This window comes from Nomascus leucogenys, chromosome 17 (genome assembly GCF_006542625.1).
Source record: "Nomascus leucogenys isolate Asia chromosome 17, Asia_NLE_v1, whole genome shotgun sequence".
Lineage (NCBI taxonomy): Eukaryota > Metazoa > Chordata > Mammalia > Primates > Hylobatidae > Nomascus > Nomascus leucogenys.
Window position 1 is genome coordinate 15,820,041 of NC_044397.1, and position 20,027 is coordinate 15,840,067.

Consider the following 20,027-nt stretch of genomic DNA (forward strand, 5'->3'; position numbering starts at 1 on the left):
AGCCGGGTAAGATGGGGTTTAGAAGGGAACCAGGGATTCTTCACTAGTACCATAATAATAATGGCTACAGTATTGTCTGCAGGAAAATCTAATAGTAAAGTGTTTTTTCTGTAAGAAATTTGGAAAAGGGGATTTTTATTTTTACCAACTCACTCAATTTGCTTTATGAAGAGCTGCCATTTTAGGAAGACAGAGGAAGTTAAAAGAAAAAAAAAGATCAGAGACTAAATATGGAGATGTGTTTTCAGTGGAATGTTATTTTTTGATGAGCGAAACTGGCACATATAAAAAAAAACTCTATAAAGTGTTCTCACTAAAAATATCATATTATTTCTAACTAATCTGTCAATCGAAGATCTATGTGTATATTTAAAAAGGTTTTATAGATTTCAGTCATAATATTGATTGTAAAGCTCCAACATAGTGAACCTGAATTTAGAATGGAAATGATGGCTTCCTAATTGACATCGTTGGCTCAGGTAACCTGATTTTTCTGGTGGATGGTGTCTTTGGCAGAACCCAAGGTGTTCTTCATACTGACAGGCATCAAAGACTTTTGGTCTCAGGGAGACAGGGTATATTTGCAATTAATAGAGTTGATTTTAAGAGGTTTATCCTTGCTTGCACAAAGTGATAAATTATAAAGATATAAACATTCATTATTTAAACAGAAGTGCTTTGGACCTTCAAGTTTTATATAGTGTGTGTATATATATATATATATACACGTATTCTGTTTCTGCCTGACCATGAAAAGGTTGCATTTCATGACTCTCCCTTATGTTCATTTTATTTATATTAAATTGTTGGAACGTGTCTGATTGTGATAATTTTATGGGCATAATGCAGACGTTTTTGTGCAGTTTTAAAATGTGTGCAATGATGTTACTTTTTTTTTTTTGTCAATACCAATTCTGTGATTGTTTTTTCCTAGGCAGGAGCTGTGAATCCAACTGTAAAGTTCTTTGTTGTAAATACAGACTCTCTCAGCTCAGTCACCAATGCAACTTCCACACAAATCACTGCTCCTGCTTCTATGTTGATAGGGTAAGACTCTTGTCCTGAATGCTTGGCTTGTAAACAGTTTTACTCTTTCTAGGGAGAACTTTTCAAAAGTGAATGGCAAAGTGGATCACAGCCTCCCACTGTGTCATCCCCTCTGACAGTCATTCATTCTTTCCTTCAGCAACTCTTTGTTGAGCATCTTCACGTCCTCAGGCTGGGCACAACTCTAGAGATAAGGATGACAATGGACAGAGCAGCCAGCCCCTGGTGTTATGGAGCCTACATTCAAATTGGGGGAGACAGACAATAACCAGATAAACAAAGAACAGTGTAATATGCCAGGTAGCAATAAATGTGGTGAAGAAAACCTGAGCAGAACAAAACGGATGGGGCTCATGAGGGGAGGTCAGGGAAGCCTCATGGATAAAATGACCTGTGGCAGTGATGTGAAGGGCAGGAGGGCTCCATTCACACCAATAGCAGGGGGCAGAGGAAAAGCAAGTGCAAAGGCCCTGCAGAGGAGATGCGCTTGGGGTGTTGGAGGAACTTCAAGGAGGTTGGGGTGACTGGAGCCTTTTGAGTGAAGAAGAGAGTGGAGGGGACAAGGTCAGGTCCCACAGAGCCTTGTAAGGCCTAGAAATGCAGGAAATCTGTGGATTAGGTTTAGGGAGCTCCAAGGTCATGTTGTGCTCCAAGACTTCACTTCCTGAAATCATGTCAGTGGTTTGAAATTCCGCCATGGAGCACCTTCAGCCCCTTGTTTATTTTCCTGTAAAGGAACCAACATACTGGGTACAATTTATAGCTATCTGATAGCTCCATATTTACTCATTTCTGTTATTTATTTGGTTTTATTGCTGGGTTTTTTTGTTGTTGTTGTTTGTTTGTTTGTTTTTTGAGACGGAGTCTTGCTCTGTCGCCCAGGCTGGAGTGCAGTGGTGCCATCTCAGCTCACTGCAACCTCCGCCTCCCGGGTTCAAGCAATTCTCCTGCCTCAGCCTCCTGAGTACAGCTGGGATTATGGCGCGTGCCCAGTTAATTTTTATATTTTTAGTAGAGATGAGGTTTTACCATGTTGGTCAGGCTGGTCTCAAACTCCTGACCTCATGATCTGCCCACCTTGGCCTCCCAAAGTGCTGGGATTACAGTCGAGAGCCACTGTGCCCGGCCTGTTGCTGTTTTTAAATAACAACTAGCACACATTGAGTACTCACCATGTGCCAGACACAGGGATTATCACATGCTTTATCTTAGGACTCTTTAAAGTCACTCTGTCTTTCCAACAACTATCATCATGTGCCTGTTCACAAATAAGAAAATGAGGCCTACACATTAAGAAAATGACCAAGTATGAATCTGTATTCAAATCTGACTTTCTGGCTTGAAAGAACAAGCCATTAAACACTGCTTCGTGTCTCCCTCTGTGTGATTACAGCTGGTGCCCTCAGATTCCTGAAGGCACCGTCACAGAAGTACGAAAGCATCCATTTTCTCTGGAGTTGCATTAACTACATCAGGAAGGCTGTGGGCTGTGCTCCGTGGTTAGTAATTCATTATTTTGGTTAGAAATATCTGTAGTAACCCATTCATTCAGGGGGAAAAACGATTAGTAAGTTTTAAAAAATTTTTCTGGGTTTGTCCAATGGAGTAAAAATTTACCCAAAGGTTTCGAAGTCTGCCTTTGGATTCCATCCAGCCACCTTTAATCACCATCATTGATGGGCAGCCTCTGTTTCTACTCCCAAATGTCCATAGAAAGCCTGTGCCCTTGTAGCACTTATCATCAGTAGATGATAGAAGACATTCAGATAAATGCCCCCAGGAGTGATAGGAGAGATACGAGCAATAGAATGGAGGCATTCTGAGGAGGAGAACATGGGGTTTTCATGACCCCAGGACCAAAAAATAACCCCTGGAGAATGTGCAGATTGAGCAGGTTGGCTTCCAGCAGGGCGCAGTGAGGAGGACGCACACTGAGGCGGAAGAAACAGAGCATGGAAAAGTCAGGGCTTCCCAGGAGAAGACCAGCAGAGCCTGGTGTGGCCCTTTGGTCTGTCACCAATATCTGCCTGTAGGGAGGATGAGCCATGAGCAGCTGCTCTGAAAAAGATTCCATCTGAAAGGGGCTTTAGACCTTATCAATGGTTTATAAACTTTGTAAGGATCTGGAAACCTTTGTTCAAGTGAGATATAATACAGAAGTGTATGGCCAGAAAGCAAATGGGAGATTGCTTCTCAGTTTTGGCAGGCCTAGCCCTTGTCCTCCCTCCTTCCCGCAACAGTCCCGGGAGCTTAGACAGAACCTGGAGTGGTTCCAGGACACAATCACAACACCGCTGTGAGGCACAGGTGAGAGAACCGAGGCTCAGAGAGGTAAAGTCATTTGCTCAAGGTCACACAGCAAGTTAGTGTGGAAGCTGGGAATAGGACCGAGGCCTATGCCTGCTGGACCAAAATATTTGAATAATTTAGTTAAAAATGTATTGAGTCCTTCTCATGGGCTGGGACCGTGCTCACTGCTCTGCTCTTGCTGTCTCATTTATTCCCCAAAGAGATGAAGTCTTTCCCACTTACAGATCTGTTTCCAAGGCACAGCTGTGTGAAGTGCTGGGCTCAAGAAACAAGCAATTCTCAGGATGGATTTTTGGCCTTATGTGAATTCATCAATAAGTTCTTGTTCTCAGTAGTTCTTTAAGTCACACTTAAGACTCACTATGGAGATTTTGTGTGGAATGTATATTACCAAAGAATATTGTTTTTTGGAAATGCCACAGGAATGTGTTTTTTAGGGAGTTTAAAATATAGCTCTGGTCTCTGTTAACACTGGTAAGGTTGCAGTTTTTCTAGAACTAGACTCTAGATGCTCTCTGGGAAAAATGCTCTAGTACCTGATGATACACCGTTTTCTGGCCTCATGCAAAGATCCAGCAGGGCCAAGTAAATCCAGGTGAGTTACGCCTCTTAGTAACCTGCTCAGCCTGTTACCTGGTGATTTACTAGTTCCTGGAGTGGGAAGCCTGGCCAGGATCAGTGCCTCTCCTCCTTCCTCCTGCCCATGTTTCCCTCATTAGTTTTCCTGTTAGGCCATATCCCTTCACCACAGAACCTGCAGCAAGTGAAATCCACAGGAGGATGAGGCTGGTTTGTGACTTTGTTAAGAATTAGCAGAAATGGGTGGAAGCCCTGCTTCTCTGATAAGTAAGAAGGGCAGCCAGGCTGCGTTTCCAACAACCAAGGCCTGAACTTGAGCCAGGGTGAGTCTCCCTGCTGCCTGCATTGATTTAGTGCTAAAGTTGATTAGATTTGTTATGCTGTTAATTTGTGTTCATTGTTCATAATGAGAACTGGAAAGCTCAAAAATTTGAAGGAAAATAGCACATAATGTAAAATCGTAAATCTCCTAACTTTTATCTAGAGCAGTACATTCATTGTTGACTGAAGTAAGACAGGTTCTACGCAGTAGAGGCCAATCCTGTAGTCGTATCTCCAGTGTGTAGTAGGGTGCCTGTGATATAGCATATGCCCAACCAATATTTGTAGAATAAACTAATAGATAAGCAGAGGATGGGTGGATGAGTGGATGGATGAATGGATGAGTAAGTTATCGAGGTGACTTTGTGTGTGTAGAATAGTGGTTCACGCTGCCACCACTATGGATAGACTTCAAAATGACCTTGCATAGAAATCCCTCCTTTTTATCTCCTCTCTGCCAAAAATTCTGTGGCCTGAATCTAGGGGATTGGAAAGGGCATGTTCTACTGTGGTAACCCCACCCAACATCTGTTGAATGGCTCTGGGGCTCATCACACCCAGCTCATGACATACCCCACCCCTGCTCTCTCTGCTCCTGAATGACACAATAGATATAAAGTCTTGCTGTGTCTTCTCTGAACTGTTACGACCCCTGGCCTATAAAGCTGCAACATCAAAGCCTCAGATTGTCACACAGAATATAAATAAACTGGAAGCTAGTGACACCTGCACATTAGGACCTGCATGCTACCACTGTGCGGGTGTACGGGTGCTGCAGCCCTCAGATCTGCTTCGTTTCATCCCACCCATTCCTCTCCTGAGGGATTTGTCAGCGAACCTGGGAGGGTTGGCATCCCCATCAGAGCAGAGGGTGGCATGGAGCCCGCGGCCAGCACTGGCAGTACGCCCGCTTCCTCGGGTGATTCACTGAATTAATCATTCCACGGTTGCAGTTGCTCTTTGTAGCATTTTTCCCTCGAATATTATTTCCAGTTGGTAATAAATGCCTTATTTTAAGTATCCTTAATATACCAAAAGAAATATTTACACAAATTAAGGGAATTAATAGTACCCAAAAAACATTTATTAAATGTTTACTGTTTGCAAGGCATTATGCTGGGACAGGTGGTCACTTTACAAGGGTATTCTCTGTTGTGTGATTTTCAACAAGTCTCTCTCAGTGCATTCACATATAATTTGCCTTATAAAATTTAGTTTACACACAGCTCTCTAGGAATAGATTTCTTTAAGTGAGGAACTTTATGCTGAAAAGAAGCAAGAAGGTGAAACTAGCTAGCAACATTTCCCAAATGGATGGGTGGAGGTTTCATAGAGGGAACGAGTATGAACTGGGAATCTGAAGCCAAAAGCTTGAATTGAATCCCAGCTCCAACACTTCCCAGTTGGGTGATAGTGGGCAAGTTACTTAAATCCTCTGCTGTTAAGTTTCTTTGTCTGCAGACCATGAACTGCAATACTTACCTCATAGGGTGGTCATGAGCTTATGTCAAGCACTTAGAATAGTTCCTGGCACACAGTAGACTCCACATGGGTGTGAACTCATTATTTTACATCCAGAAATTACTCCATCATTTTAGTATTAAAATCAACCATATTCCCGTTGGACTAATCCAGCTGCAGAAGGTAGAAGAGCTTGCTGGCTCATATGTCTAACCTGGGTAAGTTGTCCAGGCTCTCAGGAAGGCCTGACTGCAGGGGCGGTCCCTCTTCCACCCCACCAAAACCATTACATAAGAAAGCTACTCAGTATCGGCCTGTCTGTTTTTGCAGAATAAAAGCAGCATGCAGTGTGCAAAGCATAGACGATAATCCTGCTGGTTGGATTTTTCTGGTTTTAAGTGGGACTTAAACTTTTCAGTAAAAAGTACAATTGAGCCATTGGCTTTATTTATTTATTTATTTATTTATTTATTTATTTATTTATTTTGAGATGGGGTCTTACTCTGTCGCCCAGGCTGGAGTGCAATGGCATGATCTTGGCTCAATGCAACCTCTGTCTCCCAGGTTCAATTAGTTCTCCTGCCTCAGCCTCCTGAGTAGCTGGGATTACAGATGCACCCCACCATCCCTGACTAATTTTTGTATTTTTAGTAGACACAGGGTATCACCATGTTGGCCAGGCTGGTCTCGAACTCCTGACCTCAAATGATCCACCTGCGTTGGCCTCCCAAAGTGCTGGTATTACAGGCATGAGTCACTGCACCTGGCAGGTTTTTTTTTTTTTTTTTTTTTTTTATGATTCTTTGACATCTCAGACTGGCATAATCTTGGCTCAAGGCTGCCATTGAAGAGAAGTATGTTTATAAGAAAATTCAAAAATTCCTGTCTGCGCCACGGGTGAACTGTCTTGCTGAGCATGCACAGGGTGCAGAGTACGCCTGGGGTCATGGAGAGTAACCCAGGCCATGCAGGGTCCAGGACCATAAACCTTTGATCTGAAAATGGGCAGGGAAGATGACTGATGCACGTGAGTTTCCTGGCTGACTTCCCAAATTCCATTACTCAATGTTTTCAAATCGGGAAAAGTTGCTTTTATATTGCTGATTTCTGAACCTGATGTTTAATTTATGACTTTTAATAGATAAAGCTATTTAGTACTGGGTGATCCACTAATTATTGTCAAAAGTTTTTCCCCCCATCACCTACCCCTTCGCTCTACCAGAACACTTTTAAAAAGAAGAATAATATTGCTGGAGCCCAAATTCCTAATCTATGCCCATGGAATTTTCAGATGTTGTATATATGTCAGTGGAGAGGCTTTTCCCACCTAGAGAGAGGTACATCAGTTTCATCGATTGTCCAAATGGTTTTTGGCCTGAAAAAATAGTAACCACTGATATAGGACAGGGGTTAACACCCTAGGGTTTATGGGCCAAATGCAGTCCACTGCCCGTTTCTGTGTGTTCCACAAGTAAGAATGGTTTTTACTTTTTTTTTTTTTGAGACAGAGTCTCACTCTCGCCCAGGCTAGAGTGCAGCGGCTTGATCTTGGCTCACCTCAACCTCCGTCTCCCGGGTTCAAGCAATTCTCATGCCTTAGCCTCCTGAGTAGCTGGGATTACACGTGTGTGCCACCATGCCTGGCTAATTTTTGCATTTTTAGTAGAGGCACGGTTTTGCCATGTTGGCCAGGCTGGTCTTGAACTCCTGACCTTAGGTGATCTGCCCAGGTTTTACATTTTTAAGTGGTTGGGAACAAAAATCAAAAGAGTAATAATATTTCATGATATGTGAAAGTTTAATGAAATTCAAATTTTAGCTTTTCAGTGGAATATTAAATGAACTCATTCATTTAATTATGGTCTCTGGCTACATTTGTGCTACAAAGGCAGAGTGGAGTAGTGACAGAGATGTGGGCCACAAAGCTGAAAATACTTACTCTATGACCCTTAATTGAAAAAGTTTTCCAACATCTGGTCTAAAAACCTAATTTCAGAAAGCTTCATTTTCTGTTGTGCTTTTCATACTTCCATTCTCTTTGCACGGATTTATTGCCTGTCTTGGGTAAAGTGTATTCACCTTTCCGGGTTCTCATTTAGCTCCCCTGCATTGGGCAGATGCAGAAGCGTCAGACTGGATGAGATGTCTGTGTTTCCCGGCATGGAAAGGGGCAGTTGCACTCTCAGCCCCTGCAGCCTGGCGGTTTGTGATGAGTGCAATGAGACCCGGGAGAGTGGTGTGGGAGAAGGAGGTTTCCAAGAAGACATCGTGGATGAGGGGACATTTAGGCCAAGACCTAAGGAAGTTAGAGCTTGGCGGCCACTTCAGGCTGAAGAGCAAGACTGAACAAAGAGGGGGCAACTGGGAAACCTCATGGAGTGTTCATGAGAATACCAGCCACCCAGACTAGGTAGTATATAGGTTCTTCAGAAGCAAGTGAAAGGACTGAAATGAAAAGGGACCCCTATTTATGGAAATGCGGTGCTCTGCGGCTGAGTGAAGGGATTCGGTCTTGTTTCAGTACCTGCACCTTGCAGCAGGGTAGCATGGAAGCCCGGTATCACCAGGCACATTCGCACATTAAGTGTTCCCAGCTGTAAAATGGGGATGATGAAGCTGTGAGGGGCTTAAAGGGCTTTATCCAGCACCTAATCCATCCCGAGTGCCCAGTAAATGTTTGTTGTGTGATTAGGTGTCTGCGAAGGGAGTGGAGATGGAAATTGATCTATGAATTCTGAAGAAGGACAAAGCTATGGTCCTTCAGTATGACAATATGACAGGTCCCACAGGTCAGGAGAGGGCTTTCCATTCTTCAGTGCTGCATTCCATGGACATATAATTAGTGCCTGTGTTGAGCCAGGCATTCTGCTAGGCCCTGCGGACACCCTGTAAAAGAGCTTGCAGTCAAGCAAAGAGAGGGGCAGGTCCAGCCTGTGAAGGAGAGAGCAAGTGGATTGTGTGAGAGCATTTGGGATGGGGAGGAGATACGGCCACCGGACCAGCCGGGAAGAGGGGGATGAACATACTCATTTGGAATTCTCTGACAAAAAAGAGCAAGGCTGCGATCAGACACTCGAGAGCAGGGATTTGTGAATAGTCATCCAAAACCACAATGGGGGAGGAGGAGGGAGCAAAAACATAAACTATCCATTGCCAATAATGTGAGGGAGGCCAGCAGAAAAGTAAACGACGAATTCCACGCACTTCACTATAAATCAGAAGGTGGTTCCAAAAATTTTTAAAATATGTGTTGGGGAGGATGCACTGCTAGAGATACCTCTGTTGACATAAATTTATGTGAAAATACCACAGGGTTCTTTCATTTCTTCACAGAGTTCATGTTTTGACTCTTGAGAAATGTCTTTTTAGAATATATTTCTTTGATTTTCAAAGTTTCTAGAGGTGTGAGTCAATTTTTTCCCCTTTGAAAATGAAGTTGAGAAAAGGGTCAGCTGTAGTTTCACCCTAATAGAAAGAATTTTCTGGAGAAGCACGTAAAATACCAGAAATAGTCAAATCTTAGTCAGTGTCCGTGGCCTCACTTCCCTCAAGACAGCAGAAAGGAGATGCGAAAACATCACCCTTGACTCCCCGGCACCACCAAAAGGCCAAGTTGAGGACTTCATAAATCCTGAGCTCATGGTTTGAGTCACGCATGTTAAGCCACTGTAGAATATTGTTGCTGCTTTTCCTGTCGGATATATTTTAATTTTCATTCCAAATTAAATTGTACTTTAAGCTTCAAGAAAAGGTGAAATATTATATTAAATGGTTTCATTAACCATTTATAATTCTACTTCCCATTAAGATTGATTTCTTTTCACTGAGTAAAATGTCTGTTTGTACCAAGGTCTGGCAATAGTCATATTCATTCTCTCTCTCTGTCCTTCCTTTCTTTCTTCCTTCCAGGGATCACTATTTGTGTGATGTGACATGGGCAACACAAGAAAGAATTTCTTTGCAGTGGCTCAGGAGGATTCAGAACTATTCGGTCATGGATATTTGTGACTATGATGAGTCCAGTGGAAGATGGAACTGCTTAGTGGTGAGACTGAACGGGGAGGTTCTGCTTCTAGAGCAACATGTGATCAGAGGGTCTGTGCAGTTGGGGAGAGTGAAGGCTGGGAATCAGGAAATGAAGTTTGAGTTTCTCTTCTTTCTGACTCTGTCTGATCCTGAGGCAATAAAATCTTGAATAAAACTCCTGGATAACCTGCCATCCCAAGGTGCTTCTATTTCTCCTACACGGACTAGTCATACTGTTTTAGTTATGGATACTATCACTTGGGAAGAGGAGAGGGGGTGACTGACCACAAGATAGAATCTGACGTCAATATTCTAAAAACCAAAGAGGGCCAGCAGCTGCAAGCTCAACAAAGTGTGTTTTAATAAAGATAATATAGGGAATGGGGAATAACTGGCTGAGTGTGTGTGAAACAAAACAAACACGTGAGGCCACAAACCCATTACCATACTGTCACTGTCTTTAAGCAGGAAACAGCTTTAGAATGCAAACAAATAACTGCCAGTCTGAGAGGGTGGCAATCCTGAGGCCAACTCTGTTCATCCAACCTTGAGGTGCTGGGAGGCTTCTAGCCAGGAGACCACGAGGTCCAACTAGGATGATGGTCAAAGTTAAAGTCCCTCTGGGAGCCCGCAGCCTGGGAGGGGTGGATCCTGGAAGAGGTTTGCTGGCATATGCCAAGGACACCTCCCCAATCCCCCTTATCTAGTCACAGACCCTGTGCCCACATGCCTACCCTCCCTGCTCTCATCCTGGCTAGGCTCAGGGCAGACTCTCACCTCCCAGAACTGGAGCCTCGCATAACTTGATTCACTTATTAATTTATGTAACAAACATAGAATTCCTGTTATGTTCCAAGCTCTGTGCTAAGCTATGGATTTTTTTAAAAAGTGAATTAGTCAGCATGCCTGCCCCCAAAATGTTTCTGTTCTAGTTGGGAATATTATCAAAATAAATAATAAAAGCTGCCACTTATGGTATACAAGTCACTGTGGAAGCTGAGGATCAACGTTTGAGGAGCTGGCTCAGGTCACAGGGCACAGTCAGAATTCACACTGCAAAACCCAAGCTCTTTGCTTGCTGCCAATGAAATCCTCATAATACCTCATTGTACCATAAAAAGGGTTCAACCAAGGTACAGAGGGAATAGAGGGCAAAAGAAGATGATCAGCTCTACTGAGGGCAGGCTGACTGGGGAAGGAGATGATGTGGGAGAGCTATAGAGTAGCCTGGGGGAAGTTGCCATGTGCTGAGCAGATAAGGACTGAACGCCATATAAGCAGAGGGCTGTGCAAAGGCATCCAGTGTGAATAGCTTGGAACATGCAGGAACTAGGGACTGGGGGAGAGGTGTATTGGGGAGCACTGAGGCTAGAGATATAGGCAAAGGCTCAGGTGCCATTCTGGGAGTTTGGACTTATCTTGTAAGAAATGGGGAGCTGTTTCAAGGTTTTAAACAAAAGACTATCACAATGGGACAGGCCTATCTATTGCTAACTAAGGTCAGCAGAGAAGAGCAGCAGGATCTCCAACAAGGAGATTCTGGCAACAGACCCCAGGCAACCTGCTGAGGACATGAACAAAGTCCTTAGCTGTAGAGAAGGACAGAGAAGTCAAAGAACTATGTGACAGGGGCTGAAGGAGGTGACTATGAGGAGGGCAGGAATCTAGAATGACCCCCAGGTCTCTGGCTTGGGTGAATAGGTGCCACTAACTAGAAGAAGAATGAGGGAGTAGAGCAGGCTGGTGGGACAGAGGAAAACAAATGAAATTCTCTCTAGTTTTGTGCATGCTGGATTTAAAACACCAGTGGAGCTTCCAGAAGGACCCACGATATAACTTTAGGCAAGAGAGTCAAATGATCTAATGTAATGACTTGAAAAATACTAACATAAATAGAAATATATGAATGGAGATAGTTTTCCATTATTGTAAGTACGGCTCTATTTATATTACCATAAATTATGGCTATAGATTTCATCTGACTTCTCTTTGAAATGCTGTCATTGTCTCTTTCCCTTCCTAGGCACGGCAACACATTGAAATGAGTACTACTGGCTGGGTTGGAAGAGTAAGTGTTATAAGTTGTGGGATTTTATGGATGAGTCAGCTACTCAGCTATTTGATATGCAGCTATTCAAAACTAAGGCTCTAAGTGATACGTTATTAACAGCAATATTAGTTAACCTATTTCTCAAAATATGTAAATGCTCCCTATAAAGATATCTTTTTGTAAAGAATATATAACACACACAGTTGGAAAAAGTAAGGGGACAAGTGAAAAATCAAAAGCAGAGCAGACAAAACATAACGCACTCCTGGCAAGTTGTAACTCCCAGCAAGTTAAAGGGTAACCATGGCTGAAAGTTGGCCAAGGTGTCCAGTGACCTCACATTTGAAGTTATGTGATTTAAAGACAGAAAACACAGGTTCTGTCCCCAGCCTGCACAGATACCTAAGGAGAGGTGACTACAACAAGCAGAAAAACTCAGCAGCAACCACACAGTGCCCACTATGCACCTCTCTTTGGAGGAAATCATACTTGCAGGCTTATGCTTTATTAGGCATCCAGATGCAGAGCTTTATCCAGGAAAGTGTGGTGACCCTCAGGGACTTGTCATGCTTCTCAGTCCCACTGAGTTATATACACATTGCACAGAATTACCACCCAGATTGCTATGGCCATGGAATGTAATGAGTTGATGAAGGAACTCCAGTCATCATGTCACCTTGCATGGTAGATGAGGAATGAATCTCACTTAATTTTTATGATCACTTCTATTAAGCCCCCTTTAAGAGGGAAATAAAGTGACCCCCAAAATGTAAAGATTTTATACCTCTTGGATCACAGAGGTGAGGTCCCCAGTCCAAGAAGACAACCCCTTCCAGCTGGGCTCGGAGCTCCGGCAGCATTCACAAGTCCTTTTTCTTCAGGCATTGATTGGGCAGAGGGGAGAGGTTTGCCAACATGAAAAGTGGTTTCCTCCATGGCAAGAGACACGCTACACTTCCTCACGACTCTTTGAAAAAAATATGTTTTTTCCTCTCTGTATTTAACCAGACAGATGCCACTTTTCACACATTTCTACTAGGCACAACTCCATCCAGGGGAAACAGGGAAATGTATTAAAAAGATAAGGCTGTGAACACAGGTCTAGAGAGGGGAATGTGTTTCAAAGCTCTGTAATGAGAACACCAAGTGTACCGCACGCCTCAGCTTGCTCCATAAATGAATTCGCTTTGAATCACTAAATAGAAGAGGGAAGCATTTTTCTTCCTTCCCAAAATGGGAGCTGATGAGAGAGGAAACATCGAGGGCGAAGTGAACCAACAATTTTAAAAGACCATCTCCTACCTGCTCTCAAATGTAGCTAGGAAATCAAAATCGTAAACCAGCATATTCCTTTCAGGCTGGGATAGACTCTCTTCTACTTAAACTGCATTATGTTCTGAGTACTATCTTTTATTGAACTGTAAAAAAATGGAAATTTGTTCTATATTTCTATACAAATATTTTTTGTAAATTGTTGATCATATTTAACAAAATGGAAAGGCTTATAATAAAAATAACTATATGAATGTTTTCATATGAAATATACAACAGACATTCCTTGTAGTATGTAGTCCAGAAACGGTTAAATACTAAGTCTGACTTTCAAAAAGGAATATGTGTAAAAACAGGAAAGAAAAATATCCCCAAATTGCAAACCACCCCCAACCTGAAACAATACAAAATAATATGTCTGTTTCAAGAGAGCACATTTGTGACACTGAGGAAATTTACTGCTCCAAACTGAAAGGTTAATGCTATTTTCCAGGTGCTTGCAGCCGGAAGTCATAGTTATCATCCATAGAGAGAAGATGTCTCCAAATCAGCAACCACTTCTATTTATTGTTTTCTACAAGCCTCTTTATATACATTCTCTCATTTATTGCTCACAAAAATTACCTATGAGTATGGTGTTTTTGTTCACATTTTATAGAAAGAGAATTTTCTTTTTGAGACACTTTAATTTTAATTTGGCATATAAATGGAGCATGGATTTTTGAGCATAGGTATTGGACAGGACTTTCTAAAACTAAAGTTGGTACTGAGATGAGACACTGTGCTTTAATGTTCTTTTGTTCTCTATTATTTTCTAGTTTAGGCCTTCAGAACCTCATTTTACCTCTGACGGTAATAGCTTCTACAAGATCATCAGCAATGAAGAAGGTTACAGACACATTTGCTATTTCCAAATAAATAAAAAAGTGAGTATTCTTACATATTTTATTTCATGTTGACCTCTTTTTTTTTTTGGAAACCAACTTGAAGTGGAAATCATTTGGTAAGGTGGATCAATGTGTATAAAAATCAGATTAATTTAAACTCCTCAGTGGTGTATTGTGTAATGTGGAACGGGGTGGGGAAACCCAACAAAAAAATCAAGGTTATTTGAATTCCTGCTATAAATGATTTAATCCTCCACTTTGAACAGAGAGAGTCTCTAATCAATCTCTTTTTAAAAAAAAAAAAAAAAAAAAAAAACCCATCAGGACTGCACATTTATTACAAAAGGCACCTGGGAAGTCATCGGGATAGAAGCTCTAACCAGCGATTATCTGTGAGTATTGTAACAATTGATAGGATATAAACCTACTTGTCATAATCATGCCCTCTTTGCCCAGAAGTAGGGAAAAAATCTCCTACAAATAAAGAGTAGTCTTTTTGGAATGTGTTCAATACTTTTTTTCTTTTTAACATACGGAAGCCTTAATGATTTTCACATATGCTTAGCAGATTTGATACCATGCCACCAGGCAGCTCTACCTCTTGCTCTTACCTGCTTTACATTACAAGAGCTGCATCCTCTTTTACATGAACGTTGTGGAAAGCTGAACTAGCAATGAGGGGCATTTTGTTAAATTTCAGCTGGCACTGATTTTTTGGAAGGCTTGGAAAGGCAATTTTATCTGTCCACGTCCCGGCCTTACTCTTTGCAAAATGGAAAGCTTTGCAGAGGCTGTCAACTGCCATATATGAGTTGGTAGAAAAGGGGGTGTTATTTTTCATTAGAATCTTAGGCACTTTTATGATTCTTTATTGGTCTAATCGCGGAGGAATTTTGCCACCGCCCGAAGTAGCTTTTGAAGCCCCTCTTCAGCAGTGGCTCTGCTGCTCTCAGGAACATGGGGCTCCTGCCATCTAGTCCTATTTTTTTTTTGACAGAAGCCTTCTTTTGTGTTTTTACTTGTCACTCTAATTAAGGAAGAAATCTCTGGTTTTACGTATTTTACTCTGTTAAGAACAAGACCTTTCTGTGTAGAGATGACGGAGCAAAATGGCTTCTCGGGGGTGAGGGACACAGAAGCGATGGCGGAGGGCGGCGGGCACCCGTGCGCGCGCTCCGTGCACACTTAGGCTTGGGGTCTGAGTGCGGTGGATCGCCTCTGACTTCTTAAAAAACATAATTAATATATATTTCATTTTTTTCTCTTCCTAGATACTACATTAGTAATGAATATAAAGGAATGCCAGGAGGAAGGAATCTTTATAAGTAAGAGCCCTGTGAAGTTGTCGACTTGAGTCATTTTAGCTGACGAACAATTTCTGAACTCTATTTTTATTTTTTGCCTTGTCCTAACTAATATTAAACTGGTATTGCTATTGAGCACTTTTTATTCCTTCATAAATCAATCTACATGTCCACAAGAGAGAATGGCTTTATTTGATGTTTAGTGATATTTCCAAACAATGGGAGGTTTGAGGTTACAATTAATTTATGTGTTTATTTCACGTTAAAAAAAAAAAAAGAGTCCTAAAGATTGCGTTGGCATGCTGCTGTCTTTGAAACTAGAATATGGCTTTATTCAGTTCCTTCCTTTCATTTATCTTCTTCAAGCACTTAATTTCCACCGTTGGTTTTACAGAATCCAACTTAGTGACTATACAAAAGTGACGTGTCTTAGTTGTGAGCTGAATCCGGAAAGGTGTCAGTACTATTCTGTGTCATTCAGTAAAGAGGCAAAGTATTATCAGCTGAGATGTTCCGGTAAGTCTGAGCTCCCTGGGAGGGAGGGCAGTCGCCGCTGTTATTCACTTCGAAGCAGCTCCCTCTATTCCTTTTGAATCTGAGGAGCTCTTGAAATCACCTAAGTCCCCTTCTCTCCACTCACATTTAAGTTGTGAGCATAAACAATCTTTTCTTCCCCTTATCATTGAGAGACTTGCGTAACTTGCCTTAGACCGAACACACACACACACGCACAAACACACACCCTTGTGTGTAACAGAAGCACTTCAGCGTTAAATACATACATATTGTGGGGTTTTAAATGATTATTTTATGCACTCGTCCCTTTCAATGAGAAAATGTATGTGGCTGGTGCATGTCACCCAACATGCTCACTGCTCCATCTTCTGTTGCTGTTGCTATTATTAATTACAAATGAAGAAACCCGGGCAAGGAGTGGCCAAGTGACTTATGCAGGTGGTCACACAGTGAGTTACAGGCACAACAGGATTCAAAACAGGCCTCTGCCTCCCGAGCCATCCCTTTTAAACAGTGTGCCAGGTTACTTCTCAAAATGGGAGAAAGGATCTGGATATTGTGAAAAGAACTGTCCGTAGCACAAAAATAAATAAATGTTTTCAAACCAGTTATCTGAGTCTTCCCTCACTAGTATATTTTATTATTATGCTTTTCTTTATGGTTCTTTACTATGACTTTTTTTTTTTTAGCAGTTATTTCTTGGGCATGCACTTTATTCTAAGCATTGTGCTAAAAGCTTTATATTCATGATCTTGTTTAATCTTTAAGAAATCTCTATCAAGTAGATATTATTATCCTCATTTTCTATGTGAGGAAATCAAAGCACAGCTCTGTTGTCCTAAGTCACAGAGCTAGTGAGCCAGAATTCATCCCCAGGTATGGAAAGTGCCTTCACTGTTTCTAATCCAGTATAAAAATTAATATTTTCATCCAAACGCATAAAATTAAAGAGCTCACAAAATAGCTTTTCTATACATTACCTTCCACTCTGCAACTACTACAGTTGGGATAAATAGTGACGATATGGGCTTGTGAGAAAAACACTTTTGCATGCCAGAAAGGAATCGCTTATCCAAGTCAGGCACTGTGCAGATGTGCCGCCTGGCTCTGGGACTCCATGGGAGTGGGGGCAGCAGGGGGAAATCCGTCCCTCCCTAAGGAGGCTGGCTCCAGGGCTCTGCAGCCCACCTGGGCAGAGCCTGAAAAACCCTGTGGGATCACGGATTTAGAGTGGGGAAGGATGTCAGCTCACATTTTACTTTGCAGATGAGTATATTAAGTTCAGAGATGATAATGTGCCCAAGGTGCCCAGCAGGGCACAGATTCATTTCCTTCTTCATTCTGCTGAGCCCTGTGCCTTTCCAGTAATACTTCTTACACTGAAATTGCAACTATTTTAAAGAGAGGGGGAGGAGAAACAGCTAACATGTATTAAACTTCTTATGCATTATAATATTTATATGTTCTATCATTAAATGGTAACAAATGGTATTTTTGAAAAGTCATGTATACTATCTTTTCTAAAAAAGTATTCATCCAAAACATTTTTCCCTGATTGTGTTAACAGGTCCTGGTCTGCCCCTCTATACTCTACACAGCAGCGTGAATGATAAAGGTATTTTCTCATATTTTATTCTTCATTTGTTTTTAAGAAAGTGTGTTGCATAAGTCCAACATGTACTTAGCATTGTGTGATTTTCTTTGGCTTTGTGTCTTGACAATGAGTTGAACACAAGCCTTATAACCTGAAATATGTATAGTCCGATCAGTGAATTTCATGTTTGCTCATTATTGCACTGCATAATACACATTTTTCACATTGTAATGAATGACTGCTGTCTCCTCTATTTCTTTAGGGCTGAGAGTCCTGGAAGACAATTCAGCTTTGGATAAAATGCTGCAGAATGTCCAGATGCCCTCCAAAAAACTGGACTTCATTATTTTGAATGAAACAAGTAAGTTAAATTCCTTTGGAATAGTACTTTTCACAGAAACACCAATGCACTCTAACTATAGTAATTTGATCTGAAAATACGTATTTTATGTTATATATAAATCTAATTTAGAAGGTTATTTTTCCATGAAATGTTTTGTCACAAGAAATACTAGTTTTACATCCTTTTGTATTAAAACACAATACCATTCTACATAAAACTTATTCTGTCAAAAGGGAAGGGATTTGGAGAACATGCTCTGTTGTTAGTTCACTTTTATCCCATTAGTGACTATTATTCTACTAATATTAATTGTGTGTTTAACTTAATGACATCGTAACATATTTCACCTTTAACCCAAAGAGATCAAGGACATCTGAGATAGTTGTATAAAACAATTTGTGTTGGCTATAAAATATTGAAACTTCAGTCTCAGAAGAGAAATTTTGAATTTTTCCAAACCCTGCTGACTTCCCATAGTGTGGTCTCCGGCCTGGTTGTGTAATCGTGGATTATATTCAGAGACCAGTAAGAACAATGGGTTTCTTTGAGTAGAAAATCTTGTTATTTATTGTTTGTTTTTCTTTATTTTTTCCACTAAGGGCTAACAGCTTATAGGGGAGGGAGGAATCTGTTATATTAGGATTGATTCATTTTAGGCTTTTAAAAAAATTTAGGGTAATAGAGAAGATTCAACACATCTAATTTTAAATATCAGGAAAAGCACAGGAAAGTATAGCATCCTCATGAAGAACAGTTTAGAGCAGTGCTACTCAAACTGAATGTGCATGTGAGTCTCCTGGGACCTTGTTAACATGCACATTCTGACCCAGCAGGTCAAGGAAGGTCCAGGATTCTGCATTTGTAATAAGCTTCTAGGTGATGCTAGTGCTACTGACCCTTGAGCCACATGTGAGGGGCAAGAGCTTAGAGTTGTCCAGAGCTAACATTGACAGCCTGCTACAGAAGGCACTGAATACTGAGATGTGACATTCTATTTCAGTCATGAACACTGGGGAGCCCCTGCAGGTTTTAGGGTCAGGGAAGCCACATTAGTAGACAGATGACTTGAGACAGGATGTAGGATGGAGCTGTGGGGATGGGGACGTCCCACTGGGTGGTGGTTATAGCCATTCAAAGTACAGACAGGAAGGATGAAAGGTAGGTCAGGGAGGAGGGAGCCGGGAAGGTGGGACTCTGTGAATAGAAAGAACCCCCCAAACCAAAGACTATACATCTCCAAAAAAGTGGGACTAAAACACCTTCCCATCAACTAATGCCGATTCAAACAAAGCAGAGATCAAATGATGGGTTTTGCATATTCATTAAAAATAACATGGTCAACTGATAGTTTGGTGTTCTATTGAAATTATAATAGAGGCTTAAATTTTGCTCTTACAAGCACATTTAATCAGAAGGCATAACAACAGTCAGCAAAATATAAATTGAAGATAAATCTATCTATGTATTTTACTCCCAAATCTTTCTTTTCTTTTCAGGTAAAATAATTGTAACAAACATAAACAAAAAGGAAGATAAATGTTAGATAAAAATAGCTCTAGAGATAAGAATTTTTTGCCTACAGTTTAAATCTACTGAACCTGGAATAATTTTATTTAAATGTGGAAAAACACTTTTTTGTAGATCTATTAGTATAACTCATCTTTTATTTGGGAGCAAAGGAAACTGACTCATTATTTGGGGACAAATTTTATTAAACTGATGTTAAATCAAGTACAGAGAATGAAACAGACCCGTGGGAGATCATACAGAATGTACGCAACAGTTTGCTCCATATAAACCCGATCTCATTCTGTGAAACACAGAGCTGAAAATGGGAACTCAGCTTTGCGGTCTGGGATGGCAATAAGAATTACAAAAATGTTATTAAATCAGAATTCTAAAATAGAGTTGGGGCCAACTAAAAATCCTAAACAGCTTCAAGGAAATTCAAGAAGAGGAAAACATTTTGGAGGAAAACTTAGAACATAAGCCATAAACAAACTAGATAAGTAGATCGGATGCCAAAGAACAGAATCATAAAAACAAAACATTAGAAATTCTAAGATGCACTTTTATGTTACTAGGCACCAATGTATTTAATAGATACATTAGAAACAACTTTATGTTTTAACATTAACTAGTATTTTAACCTGTAAGAAAATGTTGTTATATCTTAAAAATGTGCTGAATCCAAGCAGTTCATTTTCTTTTTCTACTCTCATTTAACAAATTGTTAAACTCTAGAAATGACTTGCTACTGACGGAGATGAGGAACAAAATCTTGTGTTAATAATTTTTCTTACCTCACTAATTAATC

General features: G+C 41.0%; 1 protein-coding gene across 1 annotated transcript in view; it reads left to right on the forward strand.

The window, feature by feature from the left end:
- DPP4 (dipeptidyl peptidase 4) overlaps positions 1-20,027 on the forward strand; it is an 83,104-nt gene that overhangs the window by 40,841 nt on the left and 22,236 nt on the right. Inside the window, exons 10-18 of the mRNA XM_003266171.3 lie at positions 935-1,047; positions 9,628-9,763; positions 11,768-11,812; positions 13,885-13,992; positions 14,278-14,345; positions 15,225-15,278; positions 15,652-15,773; positions 17,341-17,388; positions 17,630-17,728. Coding sequence (XP_003266219.1) covers positions 935-1,047; positions 9,628-9,763; positions 11,768-11,812; positions 13,885-13,992; positions 14,278-14,345; positions 15,225-15,278; positions 15,652-15,773; positions 17,341-17,388; positions 17,630-17,728 — 793 coding nt within the window. The remainder of the gene's footprint in view (positions 1-934; positions 1,048-9,627; positions 9,764-11,767; positions 11,813-13,884; positions 13,993-14,277; positions 14,346-15,224; positions 15,279-15,651; positions 15,774-17,340; positions 17,389-17,629; positions 17,729-20,027) is intronic.